The sequence below is a fragment of the Sturnus vulgaris genome, chromosome 5 (assembly GCF_052056855.1).
Source record: "Sturnus vulgaris isolate bStuVul1 chromosome 5, bStuVul1.hap1, whole genome shotgun sequence".
NCBI classification, from domain to species: domain Eukaryota; kingdom Metazoa; phylum Chordata; class Aves; order Passeriformes; family Sturnidae; genus Sturnus; species Sturnus vulgaris.
In genome coordinates, this window is record NC_142247.1 from 10,024,304 (window position 1) to 10,038,762 (window position 14,459).

Consider the following 14,459-nt stretch of genomic DNA (forward strand, 5'->3'; position numbering starts at 1 on the left):
TCACAGGAGTTGATGAGCAAGGTTCTCTTATTTGGGTGAAACTCTGTATTTAGAGTCATGAAATTATGTAATGCTCATAAATGGCATTCACTGTTGCAATACTGCAGGGATTTTTTATTTTTTGGGGGGAGTGGGTTAGTTTACAGCATCAACTTCATTGGTATTACTGAATTTTTCAGATCCTTATGATCCTGTCTTCTTTCTGTCAAGCAAAAGTTTCTGCAGTTCTCTAATTGTCATTTTCCCGTTGCTTGACCAAGGGAAAAAAAAACACCTAAAGACCTCAAGAGCTCAAAACTAGTTTCATTTTTATAAGAGCCCTTTTATTTTAAGGTGAACTTATCACACATCATGGCCTGAGACAGTCAGTTGCCCATTCCTGAGGTCCTTATAAACTTCCTAAAAGTGATCCATAAATGAGGAACTTGTTTAGGACTCTTTGCTATGGCACACTATTCCCTTATTCTATGTTTGTAAATACTGACAAACCACTGTGATAAGAAATATTTATCTCCATTTTAATAAATAATAATAATGATAATTTTGCAATGAAGCTAGACTTATTTTCCCCAAAGGTAGCCAGGAGTTCTTTATCTTTGTCCCTGGGTGTGACTTACTTGCGTAGATGCTGCTTTGCTGCTGGAATGCCAGCCATGTCCTCATTTAGCAAGTACTTCTTAGCACCTATGCAGTAGCTCTCAATGTACTCTGACCAGTGCAGCTGGCGAACATCAAAGTTGTATAACTGGGATTTAAAGACAAACAGTGAAAGCTGAACACCAGAGTTCAAAACAAGTTCACTTGAAGCATCAGTTCTTCATTGATCTCTGTTCCTGACAAGGCCCTCTCTCTGAAATGCTCAAAGCCACCGAGTTCCCAAGCACTGCCAGACTGTGTTTCACAGCTGCTGATTAATGTCCACCCAGCTGGGAATCTGGGCAAAGCAAGCAGAAGTGTAGTGCTAGCTGGCAGAAAATGAACGTGTTTATCTTTCAGGTGGCAACTCTTCCATAAATACATGTATTTGTATACACACACACACACACACACACACACAGAATCATGGAAGAAAAATGGCATTCCACACAGGCAAAGAGATTCAAATGAAAATCTCCACGCAGTTTTAATGTGCCATTAGAATTATATATAAATAAATTAACTGGACATTGAGTCCAGCAGGTGCCTCTGTGTAAGTGTTACTCTGAGCTGTGCTGCATTCTCTTTTGGCAGCTAGGTCAACAGAAATCCAAAAAATCTCGCTGCAGAGCCAACTACCCCAGTTCATTTTAGGTGCTCATATTGAACAAATTGTTAGCAAGCTCTCAGGCAGCTGTTTGTTTCTCAGAGCAAAGAAAGGCTTTGTAGAGAGGAAGAAGTTTTCACAGAATGGGTTGGATTGTAAGTGACCTGAAAACATTCTCTTGTAATAAATTGAAAGCTCCTGAAATAAATAATTTCAGATTAAAATCAATTCCAGTCATCTAGATATCATTTAAAAGCTCAATACACAAAAAAAATTGCTGCAGATGAACAAAATCTGAGATTAGCAACCCATATTCAAGTAATATTTACCTTTTTGTCCTCTGTGTTAAGGTGACTCATTAACATATTCATATTATCTGAGGACCAGTTCCATGACTGGGTGGAGAAATACTGCAGGAGTGTCATAGACTTGTGCAGCCGATTGATGATCTTCATCATTCTGAAATAAAGGGGGAGCATCAGAGGTCAGCAGAAGTCTGACCTTATGTAGAAGCTGCTGGTTTGTGTTTCCACCAATCCAGGTGAATAAACATTGCAATTCCTCCTGAGCACTGCCCTACTACTCACTAGGCTGAGAACTTACTCAGCCAAGTCCAAACTGCTCCAGCTGAGCTCTTGAGCCTACAGCTACCCAGCTTTTATTGCTGGCTCCAATATAGGAACAAATGTGCCTGCTACTGATGTCCAACTCACTGGTCTGACCTAAGCAAGGACTGGAAGCTGCATCTACCTCATGTACTGCTGTGGAGGGAAGAGCCCATCTGAGCTAGCATGAAGTCTGCACCACAAAGGTACAGCACTTCTGTTCCCAAGGTGGATACTTCTTTTTCTATCACAGGAATTCTCTTCTGCTCCCAAGCCTGAGTTGTGTACTGAAGCAAGGCTCTGATTTTTTGGCATTAGCTCCAGTATTTAGTGACCACATCTGCAGTATGGATGCTGAGCTCAGAAGTCATTTGCCCAACTTCAGTTTTCAGAAAGAACCAAAGAATCACAGAGTGCCTTGGGTTGGAAGGAAGCTTAAATATCATCTTGTTCCAACCCCTGCCATGAGCAGGGACTCCTTTCCACTATCCCAGGTTGCTCAGAGCCCCATCCAACCTGACCCTGGACACTTCCAGGGATGGGGCAGCCACAGCTGCTCTGGGCAGCCTGTGCCAGGGCCTCAGCACCCTCACAGGGAACCATTTTCTCCTGTATAATCTAAATGTAATTTCTTCCAGTTTGAAACCATTCCCCCCATCCTATGATTATGCTCCATGGTAAGAATCCCTCCCCTTCTTTCCTACTGGTCTGCTTAAAGTACTGAAAAACTGCTACCAGGTTTCCCATGTGCCTTCTCTTCTGCAGCCTCAACAGTCCTGGATCTTTCAACCTGTCCTCACAGGAGGGGTGTTCCAGCCCTCTGACCATCTTTATGGCTCTCCTCTGGACCCACTCCAACAGCTCCATGTTTTTGTTGTCTTGCTTCAGAGGCATAACTGCTTAAGCATTTGGGAAATGTAGGTTCAGGTCCTCTCATGTGTCTTGGCCTTTTCTTACTCGTTTTTTAATATAAAAGTGGATGACAGTAATGTTGTCCTACCCTGCAGGATTATTTCAGTTGTCCCAGTGGTCATGAGTAAAAAAGGCCTCTGGCAGTTAATTTCAAGTGTGATGTACAGGGCATGGTAAATTCTGAGAGGACACCACGTCCTCTCAGACTGTGTAAGGGCAAGAGAAGGCATTAAAAGGCTGATTTTCGTGGAGAACAGAGCTGTTTTCATGTGAAATATTGAGCTGCCCAGAGGGTAACGCAGTTGCTGTGACAAATAAAAGGCGGCAGTCTGGGGGAGAATGGTGCCAGGCTGGCCTCTCCCCACGCAGACGTGACTGCCACGGCGATCAGCACTCAGCACAGCACAGAAAGACACAATGAGTCCATCAGCTCAGAGCAGAACTGTGCAGCTCACCCAAACCAACTGGAAAGAGCACTAAAACCTTAGACAGGCACTCCTTAAAGTGGTTTCATTTTAGAAGCAAAGCAGGCCATCAGATTAAAGGAACCTTCATTCTGAATAATTATGTGCACGTTGACTGAATGCAGTTTATCTGAACTGCTTTAAAATTATTTTAGATTAATCTTCCTGTGTAGGGCAAGCACCATGGGGAAAAGCTTTGTGAATATTTTAATACATTTTAGGAACTTGGGAAAAAGAAATTATACAGCTAGATTGGAAAGCTGCCCCTCAAGCTGACTCCCCAAAATCTTTTAAGTGCTTAGAACTAATGGAAACTGACAGAGGAAAAAAAAAAAAAAGGATAAGAGAACCAACTCTTTAGTATATGGAAAAAATTCTTCCCTTTGAGGGTGCTGAGGCCCTGGCACAGGTTTCCCAGAGAAGCTGTGGCTGCCCAATCCCTTGCAGTGTTCCAGGCCAGGTTGGATGGGGCTTGGAGCAACCTGGGATAGTGGAAGGCGTCCCTACCCATGGCAGGGGGTGGAACTGGATGACCTTTAAGCTTCCTTCCAACCTAAACCAGTCTGTGATTCTATGATTTGAAGAGGTGTATGTGAAAACTGTGTTTCATGTCAACTGCCTGAGCTCAGTTGTTGTGACCACATTCAAAACACTGACTAATAATTTGTATGAAGGAAAGGTCTTCTGAAAAACATCAGCTGAGTAGAAACACGGCAAAAATTTCTTACAGGAAGTTTCATCCTCCACTGTGGAGGAGCTGAGAGGAATAAACTGCGTATTAGCTCTCACTATAGCCACACTTCAGACATGCATTTTGTCTTCTAGAAAACTGTTTACAGCAATGATTTCTTTATTTGCTCCCATACAGAACCTTGCATGAGCAGATCCTCAGGCGAGACAGGATTGCCATAGGAGACTGCTAAGGGTATAAAACACATTATGCTCTAAGTCATGATGGATGTGCAGCACTCACAGGAAATCATTTAGGGCAATTTTGCTTGATATCTGGGAAGTTATGTGAAATGAGCTTATACCTAAAAAGGCTTTTTAAAAAAATTGATGTGGTTTATTGCCATTAGACCATAAAGGTCAGATAATCAGGTAGCTGGGAAAAGAAGAAACAATGAGCTACTACTGTGTTTTCTACCACATTGCAGCAATACCTGCATGAGTTGGAGTAGTGTGTAAAAAGAAAAAGAGAATGATATTAAAAAAAAGAAGACTTGAAAACTCCCAGTTTCATTGGTGAGCCTTCTCTGCTGAGGCTCCAAATCTTAAAGTTCAGAAGATCATGCTGAGGTCTGTTTGACATTTAACTACAGCATTGCAGGCAGTGTCCACTGGTTAATTATGCCAATCAGCATGGAAAGAAATGTCAACTGTAATGGCAGTGCCAAGATCTTATTGCTGCCCATTTCAACAACGACTGGAGATTCCAGCCTTATTTTCAGTTTACCTCTATTTCTAGAGTAATTCTTTCCTCCTAGATAACTGGAAGTCTTTTTACTGACCAGTCTGCCTCTGAAGCAGAATGTCAGGGATAAATCAGAGCAATGCCAGGGATTTCTTACAAAAAGCTGAAGCCAGCTTTCTAGCTGCAGAGGAGCACAAGAGCAGCTGGCATCAACAACGTGCTGGCATCCTGTTCTCACATTGCACAATAAATCCTCCTCAGTTGTGGCAGGGAGGAAAGGAGGACAATGTCTCCAGTAACGTTACTTACAAGAGGATTCCTTCCACATGGGACATGGATATTGCTGTTACTCCAAGCCATACCACTGCCAGGGCTCAGATACCACCTGTAATGGTGAACTGCCCTCCCAAATACAATTAGAATTTAAATCATACTCAGAAACAACTGCTTCCTAGATTTCAGGCCAGTGCTGGAAACAGCTGCTTAGACATCTGATTTATGGGGGGGAAAAACATACTAGCTGGTATGTTCTAAACCTTGCCAGTCTGAAGTCTTTATGCAAGCTCATGCCAGAAAGGGGTGATCCCATTGGAAAGCTGAAGTGGTGGAGATCTGGATATAGAGAAGACAGAAGACTACCAGCCCTCCTCTGCCTTGGGAAGCTCTGAAGTGCATAAAATTGAGTTCCAAAAAGTGTGCGAGCCCTAGGCTGTGCTTAGCTACAGCCATGCATTTTCCTCATCTTCCTCAAGAGGACGAGACAGGAAGAAGCTCAAGGACTGCAGTTCTCATCACTGGTGAGAGCTCTGCTCTCCACAGGAGTGGCAGGCGTGCAGGAGGCTGAGGGCACCATTCCTTACCTGGGCTTTCTCCCCGTGAGCCTCATGTACAGGTCATAGAGGATGGCAGGTGCCTTGTGGCTGACAGTGATCCAGTACTGGTTTATCAAGTAGCTGGAGGTCATGTGAGCGTTGGGAGTTCGGAAGGCCTGCTCCAGGGGGTTCCTTTTGAACGTGGACATCACGTACTGCCCTGCAAAGGAACAGGCATTTGTCACTGGCAATCACTCACTTCCAGCTGGGCTGGCGTTGTGCTTCACACCTCCAGCCCACAGCTCTTTGAACTGTCACCAGAGCTTGGACCAGGTTGTCCCTTCTGCCAGGAAAACTGATTACTCCATCTATCACCTGTTTGAAACCCAATCCTGCTCCGTACTTATCACCGGCAGACAAAAACATCCTTGTCAAAGCACCAAAACATAAAGGAGGGAAAGCAGGCAGCTCTCAGAGCTTCAAGGAGCTGCAGTTCTGCTTTCACCTGCAGCAGATGTAAAAGAAATTGGTAAATGCTAACATTTCTTTACATCACTGAAAGCAAACTTTGACCTGCTAGCATAAAATAGAAATGACATTTCTAATTTTCAATCAGGTTTTCCAAAAGGCTGATGTTCGAGTTAGTCTGTTCCTTACAGGGGGTGATAACTTTGGAAAGACTTCATTGTATCCTTTCAAACCACATCCGATCCACACCACTGAATGTTTGCCTGTTTTCAGAAGACCTCTGGATGCTCTAAGGCAGCAAACTGTCTCACATTCTTAACTCAAAAACAAATGATAGGGTGGGAATCTTCCCTTCCCTTTGCATGTTAAGGCAAAAAATATGCTGGGCCTGATTCTGAGCTCTGGCAATGGCACAGTGCCACAAAGTAGCATCTAGATGTGAATATCTGGGGTATTTGCATATTGCAGAGGCTTAATAGAACTGCAATAGTTGAGTGTAAGACTATCATCCTAGGGACTGATAAACAGATGGTGCTATTCCTGAGCACCAAGCAAGCTCAAGAAAGAAGAGTATGTGGGCTTTTTTCACTTTCTAAAAAATTGATTTGAGAGTTAACGACATCAATCTGTGCTCATATTATAGTTTAGTCTCTAAGCTTATGTTACAAATAGAAAATCAGATGAGAATTTGCAAGCCACAAGAAACATCCAGATCATCCTCAGATAAGTAGATTCCAACTGTAACATTCAGACAGGACTTTCCAGTGTCTGTGGTCAGCTCATTACTGCACCTGAAGCAGTGCAAAGATTTCAAGAAATTCGTCACCTCTCGGAGCTACTGCAATGACTTCGTAGGTGCGTGGTCTTTCCCCTCCAACCTCAACAAAAAAAATGCAGCAGCAAATCTTAAAACTCAAAGGCAGGTTCTGCAGGGGGACAATCAGACACAGGTCTCACCCAGGCAGACTATCAAGAATAAATTGAACTTAAAATTTTTGCCAAGCTGAACATCATTTTCCAGCCTCTTTTAAGGTTTAGTTTTGAGGAGAAACTGCAAAATGTACTTCATGAAGTCAGACTAACCAAATTCACATTGCAGCAAAGCAGAATATGCTTCTTCAGATAAAAATTTAGTTGTTTGACCACATCTTTCTAACAGCATGGAAAGTAATGACAAAGGGAAAGAAAAACCCCAAGGCATAGCAGTATTTGGAAAAGAAAATCAGTTAGGGTGCCTTTTAACACTAGGAGTTTTTTATCTGTGTCTGAGGAGCTTTAGAATGAACTGCCTTGCAATGGATGTTTAAGCATAAACTCTCTTCTAGATCTCTTTCTCCTCCCTCCCTCCCTCCAAGCTCATCACTCAGAATGTACTCAAAGCATCACCATCCCAGTGACTTCTGTTCCCAACCCTCAGTATCCTCAGCCTAATCCAGCCTCAATTTCTCTGATCTTTCTCCCCTTGAAAAATCTCTACTCTTTTGTGGCCACCTGTCACTCCTAGAGCAGGTCCTGGTGTTACCTGGCCTAACCTGGTAGCCCAGGCCCTTCCCTCTGCAAACCCCATAAAACTCAATGCCAGGTGACTCCCATTCCCCTCCCTGCTTTCTCAGCAGCTTCCAGACACTCAGGACCTTCCACTCTGATGACCAGTCACACACTCTGACTCCTTGAACAGAATTATGTCTGTTTCCCAAAAAGAAATTGGTAGGAGACTCAGATGAAGGCTCAGACTGGATGGCTACGGTCATGTAACACTGTGATGCAGTAAATCTTTCCCAAATTTATTTCTTCATCCATGCAACATCTTTAAAGGCAAAATTTTGGACTTTAATACAACATTCTAATTCTCTGCAGCATGCTGCTCTCAGGAAAACTGTGGCTACAACATGTGGTAGAAAGAGCTTCATAGTGTCACCCAAGGAGAAAATTCTGCCTTTAGTTCCACAACACAGATGAGCTGCTCAGGGAGGCTGCTGCTGCACCCAGATGATTTCATGGCTAAATCCACAGTTATAAGCAGAGGAACAGGATAAAAGGAGGAATGAATAAAAAGCAGAATAAAACAAAGGACAATGCACTAATATATTGCTGTTTTCATCAGTAAATTTACACTGAAAAGGAGTTAAGAAAGGCAAACCTCAGAAAGTGATGCTATAGTGGCTTTTGCTGAAGTAGCAGCCTGTAAAGAATTTTGCATTCACTCCTGTGAAAAAGCCATAGAAGGTCTGTGACTAACCACAACATTTTATCTCTCATTTAAAAATTAAAAAAAAAAAAAAAAAAAAAAAAAAAAAAAAAAAAAAAAAAAAAGCCAGGAACTTGGTATGATGTCCTTATCACTCAGCCAGTTGCTGAAATATCTTCCCTGCTAGGCCACATGATCAAATATCATGGTTAAGACACTTATTCTGTAAATGCAATTATGGTCTCATTCTCTGCTGACTTCGTTTGCCATGTAAATAATGCAAGGGGAAAAGCAAAGCAAAGGCTGAGAGATGGAGTAGCCAGCCTCTTGTATTTAAAGCAAGATATTAATGCAGGGGTAAAAGAAAGTAAACCAGGCCCAGTACATCTGTCCATGAATGTACTGACTGTACACAGTACAGTACACAGCTGAGACAAATCCTGCTGCTTGGCTTCAGCATGAGTTTTCCTCTGCAAGGGTATCAGGATCTGTCTCCCTTTCTTTCACCCCTGCCTTGGAAGTACATCCACTTGAAGAAAAGTCATCCATGAAAATAATTTGATTTTTTTTTCCCACAAAACTCATGATGAAAATACAAACTGTTCTTGAAGCCCATGTGTTATCTCAGTGTTTTCCTCCTCAAGTGCACACCTGTTATTTCTGTTCAGGATTTTCTGATGGGCAAGAAAAACCACTTCACTTGCATAGTATCACAGAATCCTAGAATGGTTTGGTTTGGAAGTACCCTTTGCCTCATAGGACCCTCACCCAATGGAGCTAGGTCCCCAAAATGCAGTTTGAATGGCAGACACTGAATGCCACCTAAACTGTGGAAACCAATTTTTCAAATTGTTAAGGAACACTATGGATGTTCTTCATTTAAATGAGACCTTACCCATTTCTCCCCAGAAGAAAGGGTTGATTCCCCCTGTTGTGCAGTTGTACACCAACAGGTTTTTTGGTCTGGAAAACAGAAAGAAGTATTATTTTGAGATGTGAAGAAAAACTCAGTTTCTTAGGGAAGGGATTAAAAAATCAATCAATTTCAAGAAAATTCCTGGTTTAATATCAAAGTTTGCATTTTTTGGTGTGGAACTAAACATAGATCACACTGATTTTATTTCTTCCTTCAACATATGTCAAGAATTAATCAGTTTTCTTGACCTAAGCCTGCCTTGCCAAGGGTGTCAACTGATGACATCAATACAGTATTTTTCTTACTGTACACTTGAAAACTACGCAGTTTTAATTTGGTGGATTTCTTAATAATGCTTTGAGGGGAAAGCTGGTGAGCTGCTCCTCAAGGTCCTTTTAGGATCCATATTTAGCTTACTGGATGTAGCTATACCCTCAGCTCAGAGCACTTACTCTGTCTTTCAGAGTAAGACATGTCTGCTTTTTATTTGCCTGGGTTTTATTTCTCAGAGTTGCATAAACCTCCAGAATAATTCATGTGGTTTATTCTCTGTAGTCCTACCAAATGATTAAAGGCCACGCCAGAGGTTCACAGGAAAAGACCTTAAATCCTTAATATCACTTCTACATACTCTTCTCAACAAGGCAAAGGAGGGAGATTTTTTAGATTGTATAACCTATAAGCCTATAATATATTTACATTGTGCAGTGTTTCCCAAGGAAAAGACACAGAGCTTTTTTACCAAGAAAACTCCAGAACACACTTGAAAAGCAACTCAATGAAAATGAGGCCCAAAAAACCACTGCTGCAAAGCTCTTGGCTTTCAGAAGAGTGACTTCTGAGAGGCAAGGAACAGGTCTCACCTGTAGTTGTAGAGATTTTCTAACTCTAAACCCTGCCTTTATTGTGTCATCTACACTCTCAGTCCTTGCCCACCCGCAGGGAGAAAACACCAACCAGAAAATCAATCAACCAGCCTCTTGCACTGGTTTTTCATCACCTCCTGGTTCCCTTTGAAGTGCAGGGAGCAAATATTCCAGGTGTGTGGCCGAAGAGGAATGCTAGGAAGAGGGATGCCCTCCCACCTGTGCACAGCCGTGTACCACCCGGCTGCCAGAGTCAGGTTGATGGCGACGTCGACGGGAATCATGTCTGCCACCGCTTCGTTGTTGGCGATGACGGTCCGCAGGATCCCTTTGCCTGCCTGTGGGACACAGGGAAAACAGTCACCCACTTCAGGCTGGGCTGAGATTTAACTAGTAGGACTCCAGCAGTGTGCACTGGGCACCAGCCAGCACCACAGCAAGTTTTTTTTTTCTGCTGCGGATTATTTGGTTTCTGTGACAACAAAGATGGATCTCCCATGGATCCCGCTGTCCTGCATTTTCAGAGGACGCCTGGAAACGTGATGATATCTGTGCTGTGTACAACTAGAAAAGATGGGCCTCTTAATTTAACTCAATATGGAAGAAATACCCAGGGAAAGAAATGTATCTGAATTTGCTGCTGTAAAGTTCCCAGTGATGCCTGAAAGTTACATTTTCATAAATGGCACAGGCAGACAAAGGTCTGAGTGTCCCTCAGAGACTGCAGTCACTTTGGAAATGACACCTTTGAAAAGCTGACTACCTTTCCTTTGGATGTATTCACACAATCCTCTTTTCCAATGCTGTCTGTTAAGCACAAAGATACAAAGGATGGCCCCTGCCTTGAAGAGCACATCACTCACCAAAAACTCACTAAAAGGAATCATTGCAAATACAAAGTACTGACAGTCAAAAAGAAGAAATAAGCAAGAATAAAAAAAGTTCACCTTACTTTGGTTGGAAGTTCATTTTTCAGGGGATCAGGCTCTCCACAATATATACATTTAACCTGAATGCTTTTCAAGGGGTTTCCATAATGACCAGTCAAGCTTTGGAGGTTCCACAGTCTGCCATGGCAACAGAATGGCAGACTGGATCAGAGAGGACAAGGCAAAATACAGAAACGTGGGGGTGAAATGGGGTGAAGGAACTTTACTTGGTGGGTCACAGATGAGGGCTGGACAGAGTACGTAAGAGAAGAAATCCCACACGGCAGAGTCAAGGTTGCAATCAAGTTATTTCTCATGTGGGAAACAATGCAGTAAAGCTGAGGAGCCAGGGAAAAAGCTAAGAGGATAAAAGTGCTGGTGAAGCAAGGAAGCTCTTATAATTCAAATCTGTGCAAAAGCAGAGGGAAGGACTGAGTGAAGGGGCAAAAGAACATCTGCTACAGATCCATCAATATTTAAAAGTTAGAGCAAAGGAAATGTTATAGCTTTTCTTAAATTATTTTCATACAATCTGAAACTCCAATTTCATTATAAAATAGAGTAAAATTTTCTACAGCAACTAAACAGGAATTGCCTAGTTGTGGAAAACCCCTTGCCTAAAGTCTGAAGAGAGGAAAAAAAAGTCATTTAAATAGCATTTAAGACTTGCTCTTAACTTGTAAAGCACATGCCATTGTCTAGTGGTTATTGGATTTTAAGGGACACTGTATCCCCTCTGTGGGAGGTGTTTATCTTCTGGGATCGTTTTGGTGGCTGTTCTCCTCCTCCTTTCCAATTCTGAAATCAGATGTGTTTGTTGTATTTCACAGCCTGCAAGTAAGGAAATACCACTCCTGACTGATTTAATTTTCAGGAACTGAGATTTCTGAGCAGTCCCATCTCATCCTTGGTGCATCTGGCAGAGGGATCACAGACTGTGACATAGACAACAGTGCAAGATTCCCCACATGGTCACTCCATTCTCCTCAAACCTGTGTCATGCACTGAATTCTGCTCTCCTAAGCTGAACTATGGTTAGGCTCAGACACTAAAACTTCAACTTGCAGCATCACTATGATTTTCTTTGTGTACTTATTACTGCGTTTTTTCAAGGGAGAAAAAAAAGCAGAAAGAAACAAAGGAATCAATCAAGCTTAGTTCTGAATTTTCCACTGCTATGAACACATGCCCACTAGAGACCACTGTGTGATCAACTATCACATTTTCACACTAAAAACCTTCCTGAGGTCTTCAAAATGAGGATGTTTGATGGATCTGCTGCAAAATGCGTTCAGAGCAGCATGTGATGGTCATACACACATGAATGATTTTGAGATTTCCTATGTTTTGTATTTAACAAAGGCTTGAGGTTTAAGTTTTTTAGGTTACTTTTTCACATTGAAAATGGTTCAGCAGTATTTCCAGCAAGTATGGCTTGGTTTTTATTTATAGATGCTGACATTTTTCTCTTTAGTGAAACAGAAGCTACTGCAAAGTGAAACCTCCAAAATAATTTCCTGGTCAGAGTCTGATGTTTCTGGACAGCCTCTCAGCTGAGGTGCTTTGGGGCCAGTCACTGTCCAGACCACAAATTAAAGCAGTTGTGCCCTACAGCTTCACTGCCTCGCAGGGAGGAAGGTCTCTGCATGTAATAGGGAACAGGGAGACAAAATGCCTTAATTACACTCCAGTGGAAATGTAATTAATTTCATTTTGTTCCTCAATCAACAAACACAGCTCCCCACAGCAGCTGGAGCAACTGTAGGCGAAAGAAACATAATTAGATTATCAAGAACAACTTGGACTCCCATATTTCATGAATATTTAAAAGAAATGTGTCTGTTTCTGTAATGAAATGATCAGATTCAAACACTGCAACTGAGGAAAAAGGCTTTGCAAGATTTGGAGTCCAGATTCTGCCCAAGTGACATGAGAGATCATCTGAACCAAACCTGAATCTGGGGGATTCTCCAGTTCTCCATATAGGATGAGCTTGGTTAGAAGTCGGAAGTGAGTATTTTGGTGTGGAGGGACGCTTGAAATGCACAAAACCAAACCACCAAAACCACTTCCCTTTGCTTTTTTCAACACTTAATTAAAACAAATAAAGCTACTCATCTAATGATCAGTTTAAAATACATTTGGCCAGGAAAGCTGGTTGTACTGACACAACTTTCAGGTAATCACACTGATGCATCAGTCAGATCTTTAAGGGCTCATTTTCAAACAACTCACCACATTCAAGCACATTAATTCATGTACTTATTAATTCCCTCCCTTCAGAAGAAGAAAGTCTCTTGGGTCCCTAATAATACTTTTCCCTTCCAGAAAACATTACAAACAACTTTGTCTCTACACTCTGCATCCTTGTCATTGTTTTTTGTCTTTTTGTTGGCCAACTCTCAATGGAGTTACAGACCACATTTCAACACCTAAGAGCTCAGTGTAGATGACAAATTTTATTGTCTCTTTATCTACTATACTGAGAAACCTCAGAGCTTCAAACCTGGACCAAAAAATACCCCCTCTTCTTCAAATCTCAATGCAAGTCTAATCTTTGGTATAAAAAGAGAAGCTATTTCCCACAGAGACCCTAGAGTCTCATAATCTTTGCTTTCCATGGAGCTAATTTGAATCTAAAGATACAGGCTGCATCTGCATTGTTACAAAACCTGGCCAAAAATTTCTTGCCAATCAGTTTTGGATAAATTTTGTGACAGACATCATCAAAAGTTAAGATGTTAAAAAACTCAAACAAATCAAAACAAAAAAAATGCCCAAAATAAAATTCCTGTCATTACAAAAGTTAGAACCTGACATATGAAAATGTAAGAAGTGCATCTGCAAAATTAAGGAATTGCAAAACATTTGATAACATCATGAAAGAACCCAGAAACCAGCACAAGATGCTGTAACTAAAGCACAGAGGCAGTACAAGCTTCTTGAGTTGCCACCTAGAAGGGCTTTTTTTAAAGAAACTGTGACATGGTTAGAAATCTATAATTTGTGAACAAAAACTGAATGTCTCTGAAATGTACAGATGGGGTTCAGATGAAAGCATTATTTGTCCTGTGCATTCCATAACTCTAAGAGTTTCTACTTATGCTCTACTTCAGATATAAATGAGCTTTTTTAACAAGATCATATTTGGATTTTCTTCTGCTCTCCTATGATTGCAGACCTCTAATCCTTTTATACACCACACCAGGCTGATTAGAACATAGTTTTGACAAATTAATGAAGTTGGACAACTCATACATGAACATAAATATCTGCCCAGAGCTATACAGCATTATGGATTGACAGAAAGACCCAAGGCAGTGATTTTAGTTCAGGAAAAAATACTGTAAGGCAGGAGAAAAGGTATGCAACTTTACTCTTTTCATGTATTAATTGTAATTCTTATTTTCATCTTACAGGGAATAAAGTTAGGAAAAAATATAGCAGATTATCCATGTGACTGGTAGAGTCAGAATCAATCATACACATTATTTAGGTGTAGTCTGTACAGGGAGAAATCCTGTACAAAGCAGTGGCAAGTGGGAGACAGAATTTTTGGTAATGTGGAGGGATAACAAGTTATAGCAGAGGATTTGGAAACAATACAAACAGAGACAAATGGAATTATATATACTGCTGCCT

The 14,459-nt window shown here is 41.5% G+C and overlaps 1 protein-coding gene across 6 annotated transcripts in view; it reads right to left on the minus strand.

Annotated features, from left to right (window-relative positions):
* FAR2 (fatty acyl-CoA reductase 2) overlaps positions 1–14,459 on the minus strand; it is a 120,496-nt gene that overhangs the window by 4,944 nt on the left and 101,093 nt on the right. For all 6 annotated transcript variants that reach the window (XM_088164826.1, XM_014880831.2, XM_014880839.2 and 3 more), the window contains 5 exons: positions 10,108–10,226; positions 9,002–9,069; positions 5,499–5,670; positions 1,573–1,702; positions 618–745 (listed from right to left, as the gene is read on the minus strand). In XM_088164826.1, coding sequence (XP_088020952.1) covers positions 618–745; positions 1,573–1,702; positions 5,499–5,670; positions 9,002–9,069; positions 10,108–10,226 — 617 coding nt within the window. The remainder of the gene's footprint in view (positions 1–617; positions 746–1,572; positions 1,703–5,498; positions 5,671–9,001; positions 9,070–10,107; positions 10,227–14,459) is intronic.